The 23,055-nt window shown below is 39.9% G+C and overlaps 1 protein-coding gene across 6 annotated transcripts in view; it reads left to right on the forward strand.

Moving 5' to 3' along the window:
• The window catches only part of NEBL (nebulette), a 678,034-nt gene that overhangs the window by 549,380 nt on the left and 105,599 nt on the right, over positions 1–23,055 (forward strand). For 4 of the 6 annotated variants that reach the window (XM_085630816.1, XM_085630817.1, XM_085630818.1 and 1 more), the window contains one exon: positions 9,538–9,630. The exons of the other annotated variants lie outside the window; for them this stretch is intronic. In XM_085630816.1, coding sequence (XP_085486942.1) covers positions 9,538–9,630 — 93 coding nt within the window. The remainder of the gene's footprint in view (positions 1–9,537; positions 9,631–23,055) is intronic. 6 annotated transcript variants of the gene reach the window in all.

Consider the following 23,055-nt stretch of genomic DNA (forward strand, 5'->3'; position numbering starts at 1 on the left):
CAAAAGTGACTCCCAAGTATGGAAAAGAACCAACCCACGAGATTACTCTGCACTTAATAGTTAAAGGCCTGACCTTAGAGGTAATCTTCCCGCAAATCATGAAATGAGTTTTAGGGATGTCGGTGTCCAGGTCAATATTATTCATAAAATTTACAAACAGATCCATTAGTCCCCTGAGACCATTAGCTGTTCGAGATAACAAAACCACGTCATCTGTGTATAGCAGAGACGGTACAAAAGCAAAGTTAACCCTAGGCATATCCTTTCCATTGGCTATTAAAAACTTATTAATTCCATTAATATACAATCAAAATATGAGGGGTGTCAAAACACAGCCCTGCCTAACACCTCTCTTGAGATTTAGGGGAGCTGTGCACTCCCTATCCTGGCCAAACCTAACAGTAGCAGATATTTTGGAATGCATAGCCCATGAAAAATGCAACAGGGTTTTAGGCAATCCTATATCCTCTAATAAAGACCACATATTTGACCTGTTGGCTCAGTCAAAGGTGCTGCTTAGGTCCATAAACAATAGGTCGATGGTGCTTTTCTTTACCACCACATATTTCCTGATCAGCAGCTCTAGGTTTAGGCAGTGTTCCATTGTTCCCTTGCCCTCCCTAAAACCATATTGAAAAGGACCTAAAATATTGTTGTTTTTGGCACATTCCTCTAATCGCCCCCAAATAATTCCTTCAGCCACCTTTAGAAATGTAATTTAAAAAAGAAGTCAGCCTATAGCAGCTAGGGTTCTGGCAGGCCAATTTTTTAAGACTGGTTCAATTGTGGCACACTTCCACTTCTTTGGGATTCCTCTGGCTGCAGCTGCATCGAGGGTGTTAGTTAATAGTAGGGCGGAAAATGGAGTATTAAGCTTATATAATTCCATTGGCGTCCAATGAGAGGGAATCAGCCTTACTGGCGGAACTGATGGCCTCCCATACTTCCTCCAGTTCAAATGTTATGGCTAGGGGTAACTCAATTAGATAAAAACACAAAGACTGGGAGAGGCATTGTTACGAGAACAAGAGTTCATAAGGTTTAAATCCCACAAATGATGCACGAGAGCGATGACAGAAATTGTGAGTCATTCACTTTTTGGTTTTGTAGATCCTTTATTCTTTATTAAACATACAACAGCCAATACGTTTCACCCTTGCGGGCTTCTTCCGGGCAAAGAAATAGTCCACAAAATCCACAAACTGTATTCCATTAGATGTAAGCCCATATCGAACAGCACTTTCTCAAAAGCTTTCATCTTAACCGCAGAGTCTGGAAAAACGATTTTGTTCCATATGCAATGGTCGATGATCACTGCCCCATTCCGGGACCAGAATGTATAAGGTATTACGCGCTCAATCGCCGGCCTATTTGCGGTTAAGATTAAAGCATTTGAGAAAGTTCTGTTCGATTTGGGCTTACATCATATGGAATACAGTTTGTTGTGTATTGTGTGGACTATTTCTTTGCCCTGAAGAAGCCCGCGAGGGTGAAACGTGTTGGCTGCTGTATGTTTAATAAAGAATAAACTAGCACATGCATCAAAAATGCCATTTGCGATTTCTTATTAGCGAAAAATAAGGATTCGCTAATAAGGAATTGCAAAAGCCTATGCATGTAGAAATCGCTTACAAAATAGCGATTTCTAAATATTTCTTAATTGCGAGTCGCAAATTGCGAGTCGCAATTAAGGAATACCTCCCCGTTCATTCCTATGGGCCTAGAGGCCCATAGGAATGAATGGGAGGACGTTCTCAATTTCCGATTCTCAATTAGAGAATCGCAAATTGAGAATGCAATTTCAAGGGTGCAAGGGTGTCAAAACGACACCCTGTTGCTCCCCTGAAATCGATCTGTGTACAAATGTTGCGCACACACATGCCCAAAGGACATGTGTGTGTGTGTAACCTACCACTTTGAAAAATGCACTTTCGTGCATTTTTCAAAGTTTTTGCAAATTACCATTAAGTTCAACTTCATGGTAATTTGCGCACCCTATCAGCAAAATCGCTAATTATTTTACTTTAATGCATTGTATTTAAGGAATATCAATTTGCGATTCCTTAAATGCAATCGCAATTTGAGAACTCGCAATTAATTGCGAATTCTCAGATTGCGAGTGCCTTGACCCTTCGTGCATCGCAAATGCCCTTTTTGTGGGCGCAAACGGCCGATTTATTCGAATAGCACCGTTTGCGTTCGCAAAAATGGTTGATGCATGTGCCCCAAAAGGATCTACAAAACCAAAAAGTGAAAGACTCGCCATTTCTGTCATCGCTCTCATGCATCATTTGTGGGATTTAAACCTTACAAACTCTTGTTCTCATAACGATGCCTCTCCCAGTCTTTGTGTTTTTATGTTGTATTTGAAACCATAGTGGGGTGCTGGTTTCTAGAGGTGCTCATTGACAGTCAGACAGTACACTGAATTACTCAAAACTAACACCTGTAGTTTGTGCAGTGAGATATACCCTGCCGCCATTCTTTGAACGCAGTAAATAACTCAATTAGATCTTCAAACCCTTTCATTATACATGCTTGGATCCTCTGAATAGACATCAGAAAAGTGGTTTAGCCACTGTTCTGGTGAAATGCTTATCCGTATGTCCTCTTGAGCATCTAGAGACAAATCCTTACCCTTGACTATCTTCCAGAAGCCCCTAGAGTTCCCCTTGGCACATACATTCATTAATCTATCCCATGATTTTTAGTGTTTGCTTCTGTTGTAGCGCAAACATGCTGGGCCCCAATAAATCTCTACTTCAAATATATTTTCCCAGAATAACCTCAGCTACCACATTTATCTCATTAGGTCATCCAGTGGATCTTGCTCTGTGCTGAAAGGGATTAGAATATTTAGGGGACCTGGAAAAAGATAATAGTTAGCATTTATTCATTACCAAATGGATTTGCTTAGGCAGAATTTATCTTTAAGTTAGTGAATTTGGAAAGAGATACATTGACCACAGCAAATTAATGAAACAGAATGAGCAGAACAGTTATCTCAGTTGGTATTTTTATCACATTTGAAGAAATATTCATGCCAAATTAATTTTTGACCTATAAGGATTTAATAAGCATAACTAAAGCTGTGAGGATCAAAGTTTAAAGGGAATTATCTTCCTCACCCAAGGGAGATTATACCTTGGGAAATGAATCCTTTATAGTGAATAACCCTCATACAAACCATATAGATGAAAGTTCAGAAATCGCCAAATGACCAGTTCCAGTTCATGGACAGGTTTGTCCGCCTTTGTCCACACTGCAGCGTCAATGCCACAGATGTTGTTGGAAACCCTCCAGTCGGAAAGATTCCACTACGCAAGCATACCAGCTGGCAGCAAACGCAGTAATACATCTCAGTTTGTGTTCGTTTCTGGAGGTCCAAATCATCAGTCTCTGTACTAAAAGGTGGGTTAAGAAGGTGGACTAGATAGAAATCGCCCATGTTTGCACTTTAGGCAATTATACTCCATTGATTTCTGGTTTACACCCCTTGACATCACCCATTTGATCATACCACTCTGTCCCATTGGTCAGTTTCAGTAGGATGAGATGATGTAGTGAGCAAATAGTATACAAATGCAGAAGGATTAAATAATCCATTACTTTGCATTTCCTTAACTCCACTCTCCTTAGTCATACGATTAGTTATGTCATCTAGGGAATAGGCGAGTCCATGCGCTCATCCTTTTCCAGTTCTTTCCCAAGCATGTGCTCTAGGAAGTAACAATTTTGTTGCAAGTCCAATAGGGTGAGCTACAAATGTGAAAGTAATCATTTATTGTTAGAGCACAAGTAGGAACTTTACGAGAGGTTCCCATAGGCTTCAGACTATTCGGTTCATAAGTTCATACTAGGAAAGCAAATTTTGGGGCTTCATGAAAACACAGCTTGTGAACAATGAATTTATGCTAATATATAAATTTCACGTTATTAGAAATCATACATTAATTCTTTATTTAAGCAAATTAATGATGTGCATCTATATCATGTGAGTATAACATCCCATAAATAACTTTATAACACTCCATTTTCATTTCACATTCTATTCAGCAGTTTTCTATTTCATGTTATAGGTTAATGCATCACGCAAGATTCAAAGGCACATCTAGAATATTCTTTTCACAACGCAAATCATTATAACATCTATTTCTCTTCATTATCAGTGTTTAATTATTACACATTCTGAGGTTAACAGCCATGTTCATGACACATTAAAGTTTTTATTCCTTCATAGAGTTTTCTATGTTATTGTTTATTTATCTCATTCATTTACACACAGAGAGAAAAATCTTAATATATATATGTTAAACATTTTATTATTTTTTTTACGGGCAAATGTCATCAAAATCCTACATCTAACATTCTGCATGCTTTTACGATGCAGTACCTAAATCAAGTTTCATGTGTGTTTATTCTTAAACGTGGTAACCTAACACGCATTTGTCATGTTCGTACATAAATGTCACAAATTATTTTTCTAGGGTGAATTCATAGAGGTAGATGAAAGATAACATCCATGCTCTATCACTTCCTATGTTTTATGACCAACGTATAGCTGGCTCTGGCCCTAAGGTCATCTCCTTTAATTTTTGGCCTAGTATAAAGAGTCTCTCTAAGCTGCTTATTTGCTATTCTGCAATCATGGTCAAACCAAAAGTTTTCTTAATCTCATTAACAGTTTTTTTAAGAGACCCAAAAGCATCCAAAACCTCATCAGGAGAAGGATCAATCCAAAGCAATAGAACCATAAGCAAATCCAGGTTGGCTAACTAACTAGGGGCTTAAATAACTCAGGAATCTATGTTTTTGCCACCTAATTCTGCAACACTTCTCTGTGGTTTTCAGTCTAATCAAGCCTGGGTTGCTAGTTCTTACTTCTCCCAGAGGTATTAGTAGTTCAGCCACTAGGGGACCATGATCACTATTGCTAGTAGGTAAGACATTGCCTGATTTGACCCGCTCTCGCATTAACCTTGATAAGAATATAAAATTGATAGTTGTTCCCTTTCCCCACCCTATAAAAGTTGGTTTACAACTAAACCTTGCTCTAGTAAGGAGCCTACATCTATTAGATCAGTCTGAACTAGGGCTTTTATTAACCGCTATCCTCTTTCATCAACCAGAGTTGAGTGATTCTATTGCACTTCCCTCCCAAAAGGATTCTCGTCAAGGCAAAGTTGGCCTATCTTGGCGTTAAAATCATCCCCAAGTACTAAGTTGAACTTCTGCAGCCATTGATGAGCCCTAATTTCTAGGCTATACAGAACCTTAAATAGTGCAGAAATTTGACAGCCCATATTAACCACTGAGTCATAAAAACGAATACAAAAGAAAATTACAATTTCCAGTTACCACCAGTCATAACTCCTGAATCCCCTTATGCTTGACAGGAACAGCTGTGATTTTGTATAGGTTTGTTGCACGGAGCAAAATAGATAATCCACCTTCAGCTCTCCGTCCATCACCACCAATAGCAGAAATGTGGAAACACTCATACCCATCCACAAAAAAAGGTTCATATGCCCAGGTTTCCTGAAGTAAAATTACATCATATGGATTGTCAGTTTTAACCACTTTGTCACCTTTAAAACAAATCCTACAGCATGCAAACAAGCAAACTTAAAGGCTGAGTGCCTAATTGCCAGTGGTTCCAAACTGTTAATATTTCCCATTGAGATTGGTAACTTTGACAATTCCCCCTTGTTGCTTTCATTTAAGTAGCAGTAAGTCATTGCTATCAAGGCTTGCTAATGGTAGATATCTGTTGGCAGCAGGAATAGAAGGATTGTACTTGGTGCTAATCAAGTGGTTCTGATTGTACCTACTTATGGACCTCAGGTGACTGTAAAAGAATCCCAGTGATTCTAGGCCAATACCCTCGACTGTCAGCCGGGGGGACTGACATATATGTATTAATCGCTTTGCCAATACAGGATCTCTACAGTTAACCACAATACAGTCCGCTTCTCACTGTTTTCTTCCTGGGCCCAGCCACCCTACCCTTTTAGCAAAAGGAATATTCCCATGCTCCATAACAAGAAATTGGGCATTTTTACAGAACCAGTGACAAACATTTTTGTATAGCTGTGAGGTAGATTCCTTGGAAGTTAAGGGTAACTCAGGGACCCCTGTCATTCCAACTACATATGGGCCGCATTAAGGGAGTAGGTTTAGTATAGGCAAGATAACCTTCTTATGTGAACAAGTGCCCAAACCTTCCCTATCTCCCATGCTAATCCTTGCCTCGTCTCCTAAACTCCTTTTTGCCAGCACTGGATCACTACTTATCAGCCGGACAGGATTAAGAGCTGTCTCAAATTCATTACTTATCCTTTGCTCAGAAGATTTTAACTTAGTATTTGGGCAGGGCTGTGCCTCATCACGTAAAGCCCTTGAATAAGTAGCCTCAGACCCCCTCTCGGATTTGTTGCCATTTCGGAAGCCAGATATATGATCTATTTTCGAGGTTAGAACATTAAACATTAATTCTAACTTGTGCAACTTCTCATGCAAAAGAGCAATACATTTTTCTATTAGTTGTTTAAGTTTATCCTCTTTCAAATCTCAGCTGCTGGGGTCCAAACCCTTAACAATTTCTGTACTAGTGTCCTTAGGTAGTTCATTTTTCCACACACCAAATAGTTATCCAATGTAGTCACAGTACGGGGTTTAACAGAGCTACCCTTTCCCTGTTCTAATTTTCGCATCTCCATTTTTCAGACCATAAGTATAATGATAATTTTGGTTCACCTCGAGCATGTGCATTGATGAAAATTATTGGCAATATATAAAAGCATGCACAGATTTATGTTCTGGTCTGCAATTCACAGCATGTTTGCAAGTGTGTTTCTAGTCTCTCTCAGAGTTTGTACACACTAGCAATTTCTACGCCCATGGTGGTTGCACAACCTAGCATTTTCTAGGCCTGTGGTGGTGCTAAGCAGTAGTATAATTAAAGGACAATTTTAGGGAGGCTAACAACCCAAGTAGAATAAATGAGGACTATCTGAAGGTGCAGCAGGAAAGCTACTCGGAGGTCTAGACATGGCAAATGTGGATGACAGGAGCAGTAACAGGGGACCCTCAAAGTGCTCTTGTTAGAACTGGGGATCTCTAGTTGGCAGAGGTAGGCACCTTTGTCTGCAAATGGACACCAAACCAGTTTAGAAAAATAAAGTATCTTTATCTAAACTTAACAGGACCAAAATGACAACAGTCCAGTATACATGTAGTAAAATAGCACTTCAAAACAGGTATTTCCAAAATAAAGCTTGTAGAAAACAAATAGCTCTACCTGAGGCTATTACAACATTGTGGTAGCAATAAATCCAAAGTATGGCTCCAACTACAAGTTGCCTGACATTGGGCACGGAGTTGCACGGACCCCCAAACAAACAGTAACTTTGGAAATGAAGTCTATGATGATGCACGGCGTCGTGGAGGTGAGGCGTCGAGGTCGAAGGCCAGCTCCCTAGCTGCCATGAGAGAGACGAGGCTTTGTGTCAATGAGGAGGAGACATGTTGAATCCAGGACAGGGGAAGTCAGTTGTGTCGTTAGTGAAGCATTGGTTTCGGTGATGATACAAAGTCGGTGAGTTCATGGAGTCACCCTCAGCAGTTATCAGTGACGCGATGCAGGCCCTGGTAGTGATGGAGTCGGTGCGAGTGCTGGCGTCGGGAATGCCAATAACTGCAGTCATCAGCATGTGTCGAAGGGTGTAGGAGCTGTGGTGCAGGCCGGGCGGTGTGTCATGCAGTTCACGAATGGTGCCCCTAGCTTCGGTGCAGGTCGCGGCATCACAGCAGCGGCACAGACAGTGCCAGAGATTGCTTTTCTTGCTTCTTTCAAGTTTTTCCAGCTACCAACAGCAGGAACATCCTCCAGAGACACAAAACTGGAATAGGCACCTCCTGGCAGTTCAGAACTCTCAATGATAGAGTTCTGGGGATCTGGGGGTGAAGTCTTTGTGTCCCTGAGACTTCAGAACAGGAGACCACCAAACACAGGACCTTGGAGATTCTTCTTCAAGCAGGTTCACAGCAAAGTACCAGTCTTTGTCCTTTCCTTGGCAGAAGCAGCAACTGCAGTCCAACACCACACAGCAAAAGGGGCAGTACTCCTTACAGTTCTCCAGCTCTTCTCCCTGGTAAAGGTTCCACTTGAGTCAAGAAGGGATCTAAAGTTTTGGGGTTTAAGGTCTACAACGTATGCTCCATTTTGCCTTTGTTCTTCTTTGTGGAAGGGTCTCTATGCCCAGTCCAAACCAGTTCTGTCCTCACTGGTGCAATATGACCACAGGGGATGGAGACAGCATTGTGCAAAGGAGACAGGCCCTATTCAGGTGCAAAGAAAACTCCTCCCACTAATACAAATGCTGCCAAGGTCTATTCAGCACAGCTCTGATTCATCTAGGAAGGGCCAGGCACGCCTCAACCCCCCCAGGGGCTGTCTACAGTGTATGCACATCCCCTGTCACTATCACTCCAAAACCAAACAGCCAATCCACAAACAGGCAGAGGCTCACAGAATGGTTAAACATGAAAATGACTACTTTCTAAAGGTGGCATTCTCAAACACATAATTTAAAAACAATCTTTACTAAACTTTACTACTCTGTAATATGTTACAAAGTATCTCCCATGCTATCCTATGGGACAGATAGCCTTTTTACAGCAATTTCCAACAGGTCTAAACATAGAAAGTGTAGCCCTGCAGGACACACATTTATGTCATGTTGCACAATGTACCAGCAGTTGTAGTGCAGTAACACCTACAATCACACAACTGCTTTATGCCTCATATCCAAGTCTCTAATGGAAAGTCTAATACAGAATGTAAATCATGGATGAAATGGCATTGCTTTGATGCAAAGGCAAAGGCAAACCAAGCAATGGTTAATGAGGAAAAGCAGGTAACTCAATGGACCAAGTAGGCTGACCCACGTCAATTGTCTATAAATAATTCTATTGTTTTTTGGCGAATTATTGTCTTGAGAATGAGGAAGCCAAGAAAAAATCTAAGAGAAGAAAATGCACCATGAGTGACAATGCGCAGGAGACTGGAGAATGAGTCAGTCATCGTGAGTTTAATGGCAGAGAGAGCAGAAGACTTATTTATTTGTTTGTAACCAGGAAACAACTGCTCTCGACATTTGCACAAGCCCTTTGGTAGTGTACACTAAATGTATCTCTGATACTGTGGAATAATAGACAGCTCATTACCACTAACAGAAAACTAAAAGCAGCTATATGATAAAATATGATGACGTTTGATGAAAACAGTATGATGCAATAAAGGTTAGACAAGCTGCTTTGGGATGTTGTTGAATTCTTACAGTATTCCGACTTCTTAGTCCTTAGGTTAAGAAAACTGCACGATTATTTATTTATTTACTTATTATTTACTCAACAATCAAATGCTTTTTCCTTCGTCACTCTCCACGCTGTACATGTCAATGGGTACATCAATGAGCAGAGATTGAACATTAGCCTGATTAATAATTAAATGATAATGTCATTTATTTAACAAAGGTATTTTACAAAGAAGGAGTGGGAGCTGGGACTGCCGTCAGTGAGACTCCAGAAATAGAACGAATTAAACAAACTCAGCAGAATATCAGTGCGGTAAGTGTCCTACAAAATTTCTTTTCGTTTTTTACCTGTTGCAGTAGCATGCACATGCAGGCCATGTCTCCTTGTGGTTATTGAGACTACTGGTCAATACATATGTCTTTTCCCAAGCACTAAAAGTCTGTTACAGCAATGTTGCTCGTTATTACTTTTCTTACAAAGTTTACACAGTTTCTCATGTTACACATGATACATTTGGATTGCACAATTTTGAATTATACTAAATAACTTTAGCAGTGAGACAAGGCCCGATTGGTATCAGTAACATTTATGTTATCATTATCAGCGTTAGCCAATATTTATTAGATAAGGGGTTCCCTGCTAATCAATAGAGCTCTTCAATCTGAAAATTGACCATAACACATTTCTGGGATCAGTACTGGGAAATGGACAAATTGTGCCAGCCCTTCAGATACAGCACACACCCTTGTCCCTTCTCATGCCCAAGAACATTCACACCAGAACAGTTACTCTGAAATCCTGTTTTGCCATTTATAAGATTTGATCGGAGTTAAGAGCTTCAATTATGTTGGTTACTTCTCAAATTCTAGGTAGGTTCCCTTTCTTTTCAAAAGTGGATTTACTAATTGTAAAGGTGAGTTTCAAAGTGTGATAAAAGTGCCTTATATGTTTTGTTCTTTTTGCTCATTTCCTTGTAGGTGGAAGTGGGTCTTGCTAAACAGGCAAAATTGCTAGAGAGCTTTTGCTACTTTATGCAGCTGGATGAGATACCTTGTACTTGACACTCTACTACAGCAATACCCAAGCCGGTGTGGGGGGAGATGGTCTATATTCCAGACTACATTTGTGTCTGCGCCCTCAACCCTGTTTTTAGCCTCATCGAAATATCCACTCTTTAAATATCTTTGTTCCTGGCTACATGGCACCCTTGATAGAGGCATGGATGCCTCTTTTGTGGTGTATAGAATGAGACTGCTTGAATTTCAGAACACACTGGCCTTGCAGGGCTGACCTTCACATGGTTTGTAGTGGGACTTAAATGGCAGAGTCTGCTTGGGAATACAGTATGGCAGTTTCCTTCTCACAAATGTTCAACCAGATAATTGGAGAATCATGGAATATTACTAGGCATTACTGAAAATGATAGGCTTCCAGAACAGCCACTATGGAAGAGATGTTAGGATTAAGGGTCAAAGCATTGCTGATCAGGCTTTATGTTTTAAAGTCATATTGTGATTTTTCTGCAAAGACTGTGACATCCCTCAACCCTCTTATTCCTTACTGCTCTTAATGGCTGCACACAACCTCCCATAGTTGTTAAAAGCACAATGTCCTTGGACTTCACTGTTTATGAACAAAGAAAGTTACAACGTGATCACTAAAAGCATCATATTGTTTTAGATTGTGTTAATGCTCCCCATTCCCTCCTGCTAGGGGTTTGCAGAATTGACAACAGGTTTGTGTTAGGGCTTTTTTTCAGCCAGGTCTTTTGTACCAGAAATGTTTCAGTTGAACACTTATCGCCTTTTTATGTGTGCCACAAAATTTCTGATGCAGCTGGTAATCCTGTTATCGGCTTCATTGGAGCTGATGAGGTCTGCAGAAACATCAGGGGTTGTCTGGTTTGTCTTGGAGTTTCCACAGTTTTAGAATGGAAAAACCCCTGGGTAAACTTCGATGAGGAATGGGAAATTACCAGGACAATTGGACCAGGAATTAATAATTCACTTTTTCAATGGAAACTCATGGTTGCACTTAAAAAACTTGTTAATTTCACACAAAAGGTTATAACAGACTCCCAAGTATCATTAACTCTGGTGGGCTAGACTTACTTGCCATGGGCACGGTTCACTCTTAGAGACATCTTCTGCATCTGGTATTTCTGAATATCACTGTGCAAAGTGGCTTTCAGGTCCATCTTGTTGATTGTCACATCTTAGTTCATTGCTGACAAAGCACATAAACCTAACTCACTCAATGAAGCTGAGCATGTTTGTACATGGTGGCCCATTAGATGAAGATCACATGGAATTGGAGCCATTATTTTTCACCACCATTTTGTGTCTTGCTTTCCACTCCAAAATAAAAGAAAGTCAGCACTCCCAAGATGAGGCACTTGGTAAAGGAAGAAGAGACACTCGGAAAAGAGACTCAGCGCTCACAAAATGAGGCAAATTAACCTTCAAAAGGCAGTTACAACATAAAGCATGTGGTTTAATTAATAAAAAACTCTCTTACAGAAACAGACAAAACAACATACAAATGTATTATATATATATATATATATATATATATATATATATATATATATATATATATATATATATATATATATAATACATTGACAGGGTTCACATCGTGCCAATATGCGCTTTAACTTCAGAGTGACTGCATTACACTTCGTCCCCCTCATCAGCCGCATTTCTGCCCATTAGACCTATTGTACCTGAAAGTCCTGGTCTTAGTGACTGCCCCTTGCCATGTCGTGATGTCCCAACTTTCTTGTCAGCAGGCACGCTTCTTCATTGGGCTGTAGCGGTTCAGGCAGGTTGACTTCTGCAATCCACCAATTGCCACCAACTCCACTGAACTCTTTATTGACGGGTGCCTCCAGTGTGCATGTGGCCTACACACAACAATTCATCACCAATGTCTCTCCACCAGGAACCAAACCGGAGCACTCTCACAGGTTAAAAAGATGCATTTATTACGCTCAGCATTTGCAAAGTGCATCCGTTCCACTCAGCATGACGCGTTTCAGCAACCAAGTCTTTTTCAAATGCTTTGAGTGAAGGTCATTATCATGCAGGTTGTTATGTAGTCCTCTTAACTCCTCCTGCATTGTGGCCAGCAAGAAAGGACTACGATTTTACTGTAGTCCTTTCTGTTCATAACACGGCCATTGTTGAATATTTTTTTAATTCAATCTTAGTGATATTTAATCTCAGTGAAGGTATTTCAAGTAAATTTAATTCATTGATGGCGTTCACATTGGGCCAATGTGCACTTTAACTTCGGAGTGACTGCATTTTAAAATGTCCCTCTCGTCAGTCACATTACTGCCCATTCGAACTGTTGTACCTAAAGGTGCTGGTCTCAGTGACTGCCCCTTGCTCTGTCATCATGTCCTAACGTTTTTGTCAGCAGGCAGGTTTCTTCATATATGTGTGTGTGTGTGAGTCTGTGTGCGTGTGTGTGTAGGTGTACCCAAACAAGTAATAATAAAACACTCACAAGTAATCCAACTGTCAAATGCAAGGGACAAAACACAAGCAGATAATAGTAGTAAAACACATGCAAGTAATAATAAAACACTCACAAGTAATCCAACTGTCAAATGCAAGGAATAAAACTTAAGCAGATAATAATAATAAAACACTTGCTGGTAATAATGGACATCAAGTAGTAGAAATAAGCACTTTCAAATGCAAGAATCAAATATAAAGGACATGTATACACAACATAAAAACATATGAAATATATACACAGAGCAGAGAAACTGATGAAATATATATACGAAGTAAATAAAGGAAATATATAATCGAGCAAAAATCTTTCAACCATCTGGCCAGCACGACCAGGACACCCTTGATGGTCAGACAGAAGTCTCGATCGGGCACCACCAAAGTTTTTCCTTGTGACTGTGCATCCACTTCACAGGCAAGCTTCTGTCCGAGAACCAAAATGATCTTTAATACCTTTTACTAACACAGAGAGAGAGCACACAATGATGTTGTACATTCAAATTTAAATCAATTAAAACACATGGAGTCAATGGTCACCAGTCTCACAATGTATGATTGCATGTAGCAGTACAGTTGGCTAGATTGATAGATTAGCCTTGATAATGTTATGTGCTGCTAATCTAGTTGTTGTTCCAGATTAAAGTATTCAATAGAAACACTGGGGTAGCAATCAGCTGGCCTACCTAATTTAGCAGATAAGTGTGTGTACTGTGCAAAGGCTCGTGTCTCTGTTATACCCATGTGGATGTATTTTTGACTCAAATTGAGCCTTAACATAAAAATTCAAAATTATATTAAAAACATATTAAATATATAAATATATTAATAAAAGTGAAGCGCAATTTGCCCCACAGAATGACAGAGAGTAGTAGGTTTTCAAACCATAAATGTTTATTGGCAGATTAGTAAAGTTACAAACTCAAATTAGTCAAATTATTCTTAAATCAATAATCATTTGGCTACAGAGTAAGCCAATATAATTTAAGCAGGTCAGAAGAGCAAATACAAAGCCAAGTTTATTTTTATATTGTAGGTAAATCACAAAGGACTTGGATTTCGTAAAGGGAAATTCCCTAATGCTAAGCTAAGGATTCAGAAGTGAAGTCAGAGAAGTTTAAGTGGTATGTATCACCAAAATAAAACTCGAGATAAAGGTTCAAATTAAGAAACGGAGAAAGTGTTTTGCACACGAGATTTGTTCTAGAAGCATGAATAAGAGAAGCATGGGGTCTCAAAGGTGAACAGAAGCTGTTCAAACTGCCTAACATTCAAATACATAATTAAAGTATAAAATGTAACCAGAAGGACACTCCTTCCATTCCCACAGAAAATGAACTAATAAAAGCTAAACATTAATGTAACTTTCAATGCTGGTCCTTTTCGCATGAGTCATACAATGGAAAGATATTCCTGTGCTGTGGCCCTCATAGATATCACACAAGGGAGAATTTTTCTCCACCAGCTCTCTCACACAGAGGTGCAAAGGTTTACTGTGTAGCTCATTAGAAGACACAATTGAAACAATGACAGTACAGTTAACGAATACATTGCTGCATTGCTGGGACCTGGCTTCTGGAACATGAGAAATGATTATGCGCATCAAGCAGAAACACAGCATGTCATTTAACCTGGGCTTTTCAAATCAAGACCTGCAGTGTCTATGGCTAAATTAATGTGACTATGGTTAACTGTTGAGGTCAATCTAACTATAAAATCACACTGAAATGGGAACAAGCAAAGATTGCATGTGATGATGTGCAATAATGTATCGTCAAACAAAAATGAAAAGTAGTAACAAACGCTTCCCCATACTTCACTTCTAATGGCATGTGAGAATAAAATTACTTGAACAATATTTTTAGGGGCATCCAGAAATCCTGTTTGGTTGAGTCTGTCTGATGTTTTCTAAATTCAGGCCCAAAGGCTTTTACTGTGTTGGTTGGGTAAAAGAATATGGTTTAGAATTTAATTGAAAACATGTTCCTGACCAAATATCAGGTCTCTTCTAACAACAGCTATTGAATTGGGCTTTCACAGCATCTATTGTGTTCTATGCTTCTATGTGACCATAGGCTGGGATCATCAAAGAGAGCGGCCAGGACTTTAGATGCATGCAGATGACACCTTGTCAGTTGTAGAGAGTGCAAGCCCAATCCACAACATTTTCCTTTATACATACTGAACCTATTTCCAACAGTTTCTTTATTGCCGTTCCAGTTGTACTGGCGACATCCATGATACAGCAAGCTCCTAATAGTATAGTCCACATTCTAAGGTCCATGCAGTCTAGCACCTTTAAACAGAACACGCAACAACATTCCCAGGAGAACAAGCAACATAACCATTCATAACTCTAAATTCTCTATATTTAAATTTTAATTGAGGAAAAACAAAACAGTGGTGGTGTTTCAGCACAAGCATGGTAAACTTTTATTATATACTTACTCTCCTTACAACCATAACCTTACTGGGCCCTTTACGATTAGACAATCTGCAACATTTCTATTTACCTCATAGGCAATGATCCTCTGATAAATCTTTGTCCACCGGTAGAAGAGGTGGATATTAGGGTTGGCAAAAACACCACGTTAGCTGTCCAATGAGGACCATTAATTGACAGCTAATTCACAAATTTGAGATCAGATTTAGGTACACAGCTCTTAAGACCATGCTGTAGAAATAAAGAATAGCAATGGTAAGACACAACCTCCTGAAGAAGTTAAGTCAGACTAGAATTTTGCAAAAGATCTGCAACAGCAATTCTTGATGTTCTGATAGGGCTCACTGATTATCCCTACAATGTTTTTAATTAATCGGTAAAATAGCACAGTTTAAATGATAGAGCCAACAAGACTCAATAATAGACTCAGAGAGATATCAAATTAATTTGGTTATTGTATTAAAGATTCAAAATCCATAGCTATAAGCAATCTTTTGAGAATTTTAGTTTAGAATATCACAGCTTGCATTAAAGCACCAACCATTTAGGCAAGAATCTATTGTATGGTTATTATAAAAATCAGTTTACAGAATTACAGAGTCCCACTACCATCAAAGGCAGAATAACAGTTAATTTGTCTAACAGCTTAAATCCTATGAAGAAGTGGAAATGGTTCAGATTTAAAGTCTATTTAGGGCAAGTCCATTAGCATAGAACAAAAGAAATTAAGGAACATGTAATTGAAATAGTTCGGCATAGAAGGTTTCAGTACATCAGCTACCGACTGTAGCATCAGCAAAGCAGTCCAGAAGTAAAAGGACAGCTCTTAGTAATCATCAAAAATCAATCAGCAAAGCCTCTTCTCGCAAGGGGAAAAGAAAAAATATGGTGATTCCCCTCCTTTGTGGTTTCTTCTTTTATAAAGTCCTTAACAAAGTCCCAGTGATTTGGCATCAAAAGACTGTCAAATGCTCAGATTCACATAACGTTACCTGGTATTCTATTACAATACTTTGTAATACCATGTTAGTCACAAGAAACAAAAGATTTGAATGTCCACATAGCCCTAACGTCAGTGGAAAAGAAATACAAAGTACCAGTCTATAGTAACTGCTGAAGTCCTGTTCCCACAGGAATAATTCACTGTGAACATTAAAAAAACATCTAGGAATGTTGAAAGTTACACATGTGCTGAACAAATAAAGCAACATTTCACTATTTGTTAAGGGACCATTGTATTAGGTCAATGGAAAGGTCAGCATTAGCGAAAAAGCATATTGGAAAGAGCCTTTAAATTGGCATTACACATTTTAAATAAAATAAAATGAAAATCAATATCAGATATAATGTAATGAAATCAATTCAAAAAGGGAATATGTGGAACTTTCATCAGACATTAACACATGGAAATAGCTAACGTTAGAAATACCCTCCTACCACAATTTTTCTCAATATTCATATAAGTATATCATTTTCTAAATTCACATTACAAAATGTGTTTTTAATTTTTCATAAACTATAGAATTTCTAGTATTATCATGTGAAATTTCAAAACCATACCTAGTTTTTACACATTTTTTACCGACTTTTCTGAATAGTGCATTCTAATAAAAAGCAAAAGAAACACTAGGCCACTTTATTAATAGCACTATTTCATCAGAAAATGTTAATAAACAACCTGCTCATAAGATATTAATTAGTGCAACTCGTTTATATCTATATTAGTATTACTTTGTATGTATGTTTCCTTCATCCTACAATTTAAAGCACACTTTTACGTAGGCCTGGGCTGAGTTCTTAGTGACTAAAAAACTCTGTCGCACCATGCGAGTCCTTCAAGCAATTGAGTGTGTTAGGTCATGCCGTTCGCGCTGAATTTTAGTTCTGTGTGTTTGTTCAGTGCGAATGGCACAATGCACAGCGCAGGAAGGCGCTACTTCTTTCTGCCACCGAAGTACATTTTTTACTCGAGCAGCAGCATCATCAACGTAAACGGAAGGTTTCTCAATGCAAGCGTCGTGGCCATCCGCAACCACTCACTTTGAGAAATCTCGCTAGGAGGGGGTCTGGAGTAATATTCCCCTTGATCGAGCAAGGCAAAAACTCCTATTCACTACACAGAGTGGGGGGTTTTCTGAACTGTGCTTTGGTAATGGTCCCATATCTGGGGATACATTAAACACCATTCAAATTTCTATGTGCCATACCTTATACGAATTACATGTTTTACTTCTAACTCTTCATAACACATGGCTTAATCTACTCTGATAAATCATGTATTGGTTTATCCCCACTTTAATTGTACTATTTTAATTTAAATATTATATATATACTGTAGATTGGAAAGTTTAGTTGGCTTTGATGGTATTGAAACTCATGATCGGCATATCACAGCACACAAACGTGGGAAGTGTCCAACTCACCAAGCTGTCCTACCTAGCACTTTTGCAAGTGCTAGGGTCTAGTACCTCATTATACTAGGCATGCACTGTAGAGATCTGTGCTTGACCACATGGTCACTTGATTCCATCCACAGTGTTGCTCAGTACCACAAATTTAAATAATAATAGATATCTGTTGTGTTTAGCAGACACTCAAATGTGTTAGATCCCCATTATTTTTTCGTGAGTATGGGTGCATTTATTTTAATGGTTTTTTTTCTTCATCTATTTATATCAAAGTCACGCACCAGTGAATTTCCACATTTTGGTTTGTTGGAGTAGAAATATATTTTGGCTCCTGGAATGTAAGTAAAATAGTGGCACATATTTTATAAGATTTGCAAATGAAGGCCCAAAGCAATGTTTCTTTCTCCCCAGTCCATCATGAGTCATCTAGAAATTAACTGTACCTTTCTGCCAATACTGACAGCCTTTATCAAGATGTATGAAACACTGGTTGCAATTTATGACTGATAATTTAGCAACCAACAAATTGATGGCTGGACTGCTTGAATTCAGGTACTGTTAATTACTCGGTTGATCTCATCCCAGTTAATCCTTATTTCGGACACCATGCAACCTGAGGTTGGATCTAGCCATATGCAAATCAGTCTTGTCCCTGCGCCAATTGAAATAGTTCAGCCTAATAGTTAATCCTGGAACTGGAACACAAGCTACTCAAGACCAGTTTCACCCTTGTTAGGGCTCATCTGTCAGGTTTGGAGATTTGTTCCAGTGGCACAGTGTGCACAGTACCCACATCAGGGCATACTCTTCACACTTGGAGACGTCAGACTGAAGTATCCAAAAAAGTGATGCTTGCAGTGCTTGAATTTTGGCAGCTATTGTGGAATTATCCGAACCAACCAATGTACTAATAGGTTGGTTCACAAAATTCTGAATCGTACTTCATTGCACTCCGGCATACCCAATGAGTATTCATGAGGTAAGCAGCAAATTGCGACTCTCTACAGTTGGTCACCATCACAGAGACAATTGCTTGCTGGGGTCAGGAAACCACTATGTCTGTGATCACTTTGTAAATATATTTTTGGAATGCAGACTGTTTTCCTAATGTTTAAAAAATGTTTTGACCAGGCATAAACCTTTTTTTATAAGTCACCCCTACGGTAGGCTGTAAAGCGTCATAAGGAAAATGGCATTTTATTTGAAAAGTAGGACATGTGTGTTTACGTTTTCATCTACTAACAGTGAAAGATTCCTGAACTAATATTTAAAAGTTGTAGGATCTATCTCTCCCATAGACTGTCACTAGGTCACCCTATTACATTTATCAAGTGATAATCTTATATTGTGGGTGTTTTCCTGCTTAGCCATCCTGTGTGCCTCTGCGCGGTTGTTTATTGACTGTCTGGTTTTGGAGTGACAGGGGCTGGGGATGTGCATTCACTGTAGACATCCAGGGGGGGGGTTGAGGTTTGTCCTGCCTTTCCTGGATGAGTCAGGGCTGGGCTGAATAGATCTGGGCTGCATTTAGAAAAGGGGGAGGAGATTTTCTTTCTCCTGAACGGGGCAGGTCTGCCTTACACAATGCTGTCTCCACTTACTGCTGGGAACCTGGACCAGAGAGAACAGAACTGGTTTTGACTGAGCTTCTCTTCTCTGCCACAAGAGAACAAAGAGAAATGCTGTATAAATATTGGGGCCCAAACCCCAGAACTTTAGATCATTTTTGGACTTCAATCAGAACCTTTGCCAAGGAGAAGTGCTGAAGAAACTGAAGGAGAAGTACTGCCCCTTCGCTGTGTGTTGTCTGGGGTTGGCCGGCAGTGGCTGTTCCTGTCAAGGAAAGGACAATGACTTTGCTGTGTGCTTTGTCTCCTGCTTAAGGAAGATCTCCAAGGGCTTGAAGTAGAGCTTGCCTCCTGTTCTGAAGTCTCAGGGTCACAAAGACTTCATTACCAGCTCCCCTGAACTCCTTGCTGGGTGTTCTGACCTGCCAAGAGGTGCTTTTTTTCTGTTTTTGGCCTCTGGAGGTTGTTCCTGCTTTTGGGAGCTGCAAAAGACACACGACGCTTCGAAGAATTTCCACGCACCGCCATCATGCCGCTGAAGAAACGGACGCAGTGCCTGCCAGCAGCTGGAGAAATCACTGCATGCTGAATCTTGTACACAGATACCGGCGAAGGCCCTTCTGTGCAGCTGCAAGAACCAACGCATCGTGGTGAAGTACCGGGGATTTTAGGACCCCAGTGGTGCCAGGGGTAGCACCCTATGACTTCGTTTTCCATGTTGGCGTAGTATTATAAAATTCCACTCTCATGGTAATATAACAAAGAAGTTGGCAAAGAAGCTGAAATATGAAAAGACATCTTTATTAAACTCAAATGAGTGAGACTATGTCGCACAGAAGCCTTAGCAACTGAATGAGGCAGTCTCCAGAACAAAAACCAGTCTTCCCTTTTATACAGAATATTACGCTTTGGGCAACACCGCCCCTGTTTCACAAGTGGTCATTCACATATTTTGGCTTCAAAGAAAAGGCAGAGTCATGATGACAATCCCACATTCCAGTTCGTTCAGCCCTCAATCATTTAACCCAGCAAGGCTCAGAACCCTCATCAGATATCAGCAGACCCCAATAAAACGGGCACCTCCTGCTCGTAAAACAAGCCATAAAGTAGGAAACAGAGTCAGATGTGAAAGAGATTAGCCGGAGGCTTTTGTGGGATGAAAAGGCTTTATGGTGTGTCATACCCTGATGCTAATCACAGGTGGCCGTAGGACGGGGAGCTCGTGAGACCGGACTGACCTGGGGCAGCGGAGCCAAGCTGTACAGGTCAAAGAGAAGTCAAACAGAAAGTACATGTGTTCTAAAGGCCCGTACTTGTTTGTAATGTGTAGCCTATGTGAGGGCAACCATAAGATGGCCACCGCTCTAAGATGGGACCCATGAAGTCAATGTATAATATCGTATACATAGTGCATTTATCGATGAAATGTAATGAAAAGCACTTGTACATAACGCATTGGCCATTCGCAGTTCACTAATACCCGAATAGACAGGGGTAGGGCCCTGCCTCCTACGCGGTCCCAAATTTCAAAGTACCACAGACCCTCCTTTTGCCCTTACATAGGCAATAACTATTCTCATACTAATCTCAGTCCAGGTCTATATTCATAAAGTCATGAAGATGTTGCTGTAGCATCATCCTATTACTTAGCTCGTCTTCTGATACATGTTTCCTTACACATGTAGTAGCACAAAGGCCACATATGGCGGGACAAAAATAAGGAATACCTCTGTCTGTAGCAGGCGGCATAAGATCACACACCCAATAATTAGTGATGTTCACTACTAACTAATGTTGATGCAGAAGCTGTACAAAAGAATTGCTTACGAATTCTAATCTTTTAACCTGCCCATGTTCAGGAAAAGGGTGAAAAGAATGCAAAGAAGCAGTAGTAGGAAAGGACATAGGTTGGGAAGCGGGTGCAGAAGTCAATTGGGTAGAGTAAAACAATCCCACCCATAAATGACAACGTCATGTTTTAAAAACACTAGAAAACACGTTATTAAGAACATATAGGCAATGGGAGAAAGTAGTGACCACTATTACAAATGAAATAATAATTTTTCACAACCCTAAGCCGAAAGCAAGTCCTAAAATTATCTAGTAACACCTTTAGGGCTCCTATGCATTTTATATATTCAGGTGAAACAGTGGTGACCCTCATCAATGCTCTGAGGTGAAAATACTCTTTCCACAGAAAATGGACTTTATTCTGCTTTTACTAAACAGAATAGTACTTTAAAACAATGCCAGCAAAACAATCAGTCTCCTTAACACCTACTCTATACAATCACACGGAAACCTCTTGTGAAACCACCTATGCCCAGAGTCCGTTCAAAAAGCCTCTCTGGCAGGCTTCTATTGTCCATCAAATCTTCTTCTGTTGTTTTCTTTTGCATGGGCCTCTTCATTCAAGCCTTACATGGGAAAAGTACTGCTTAGTTGGAGTGCCCTCCTGGCAAACACCCACAGCTCACTCGAGAGTCTCAATGTCTCAAGGCAGTGCACCTGTGTCTTTCCTCTGCTGCAGACACTACAAATAATATGCTCTTCATTGGTCATGGGCACAGATCATCTTGTGCAGACCCGGGACCATTCTCAGGATCCAACACTCATCATTCGGTGTCAGAGGACGCTCAGGCTGCTCTTTCATGGGCCCTAGAATTAGTGCCTTTTGTCAATCTTGGATCCGCCGGTGCACTGCACTTCCATTGGAGCAAAGGAAAAGAGGGGGGGGGTGTGGCCAAAAACTCAGGCCAAGGGGCTCAAGGGACTGCACACTGTCAGAGGTTACCAGCACATGACAGGCGCTCTTGTGCACTGAAATTCTGGTTCTGTGGCAAAACCAGCTCCTCCTTCTTTTCTGATGTTGAACGCCTTCTGATGAAGCAAGTGCGATGCTTTAAACAGTTCATTGTATAACAAGGGGACTGCAAACAGGTGGTCTGTGAGTTTCAAAGGAGTGGCCACACGCCATGGGACAATTTTGGTCTAGAATATACTGTCATTCTCAAAAAGCAATACAAATATAAAGACAGTAGGCAAAACAGTGTCTCTAATCTTTTCAATTTGGTTTCCGTGTGAGAGCCTCCATCATCTAAAGGTAGATAACTACACGAGAATTCTATCTAAATGGATGTCTTCACATATGGTGGCATTGTCTAACGGGGCAAACACATTTTTTTCTGAATGATTACATCTAGGTATTCCTAAATTCCTTATCCAGAACATCTCAATAGAGAAATCACATGGTACAAATTATCATGGGCATGTAGAAAACTTTCACATCAGGCGCAATATGCAATACACAGGCTAATAGTCAAATATGCAAACAAAAGACAAGAACTAGAGGGTCCTGAAATTTGCATGATTAGAACACATCTGATCCCACCAAAAATTAAAGCAGCAGGAACAAAAGGGTAAAAACCACATTAAAAAATAGACATTGAAAATTCGTCATGCTCAAAAGGGTAAACGTAAGATATCTCCTATTGATGTGGAAAACTTGTCTTTCTATAATATTGAGTCAGTTAACCAGTCAGGCTGGAAAACATTGAAGCAGGCCTAAGGAAAATTCTTGGAAACCAGTCTGGCCATACAAAAGGGAATTATGCATAAACATGCAGTCTGGAAGTGTGTACCTGAACAATACACCTACAATAATAAATGGGCTGACTGGTGAAAGGAATACGGAAAAGGGAATTGGAACTAGGACACAACTAAAATCCCCAATAACTAAGCATGATGCGACATTGGTCAGGGGAGAAGCAACAAAAGGAAAAAAAAATCTATAGGAA

Source organism: Triturus cristatus, chromosome 10 (assembly GCF_964204655.1).
Source record: "Triturus cristatus chromosome 10, aTriCri1.1, whole genome shotgun sequence".
Lineage (NCBI taxonomy): Eukaryota > Metazoa > Chordata > Amphibia > Caudata > Salamandridae > Triturus > Triturus cristatus.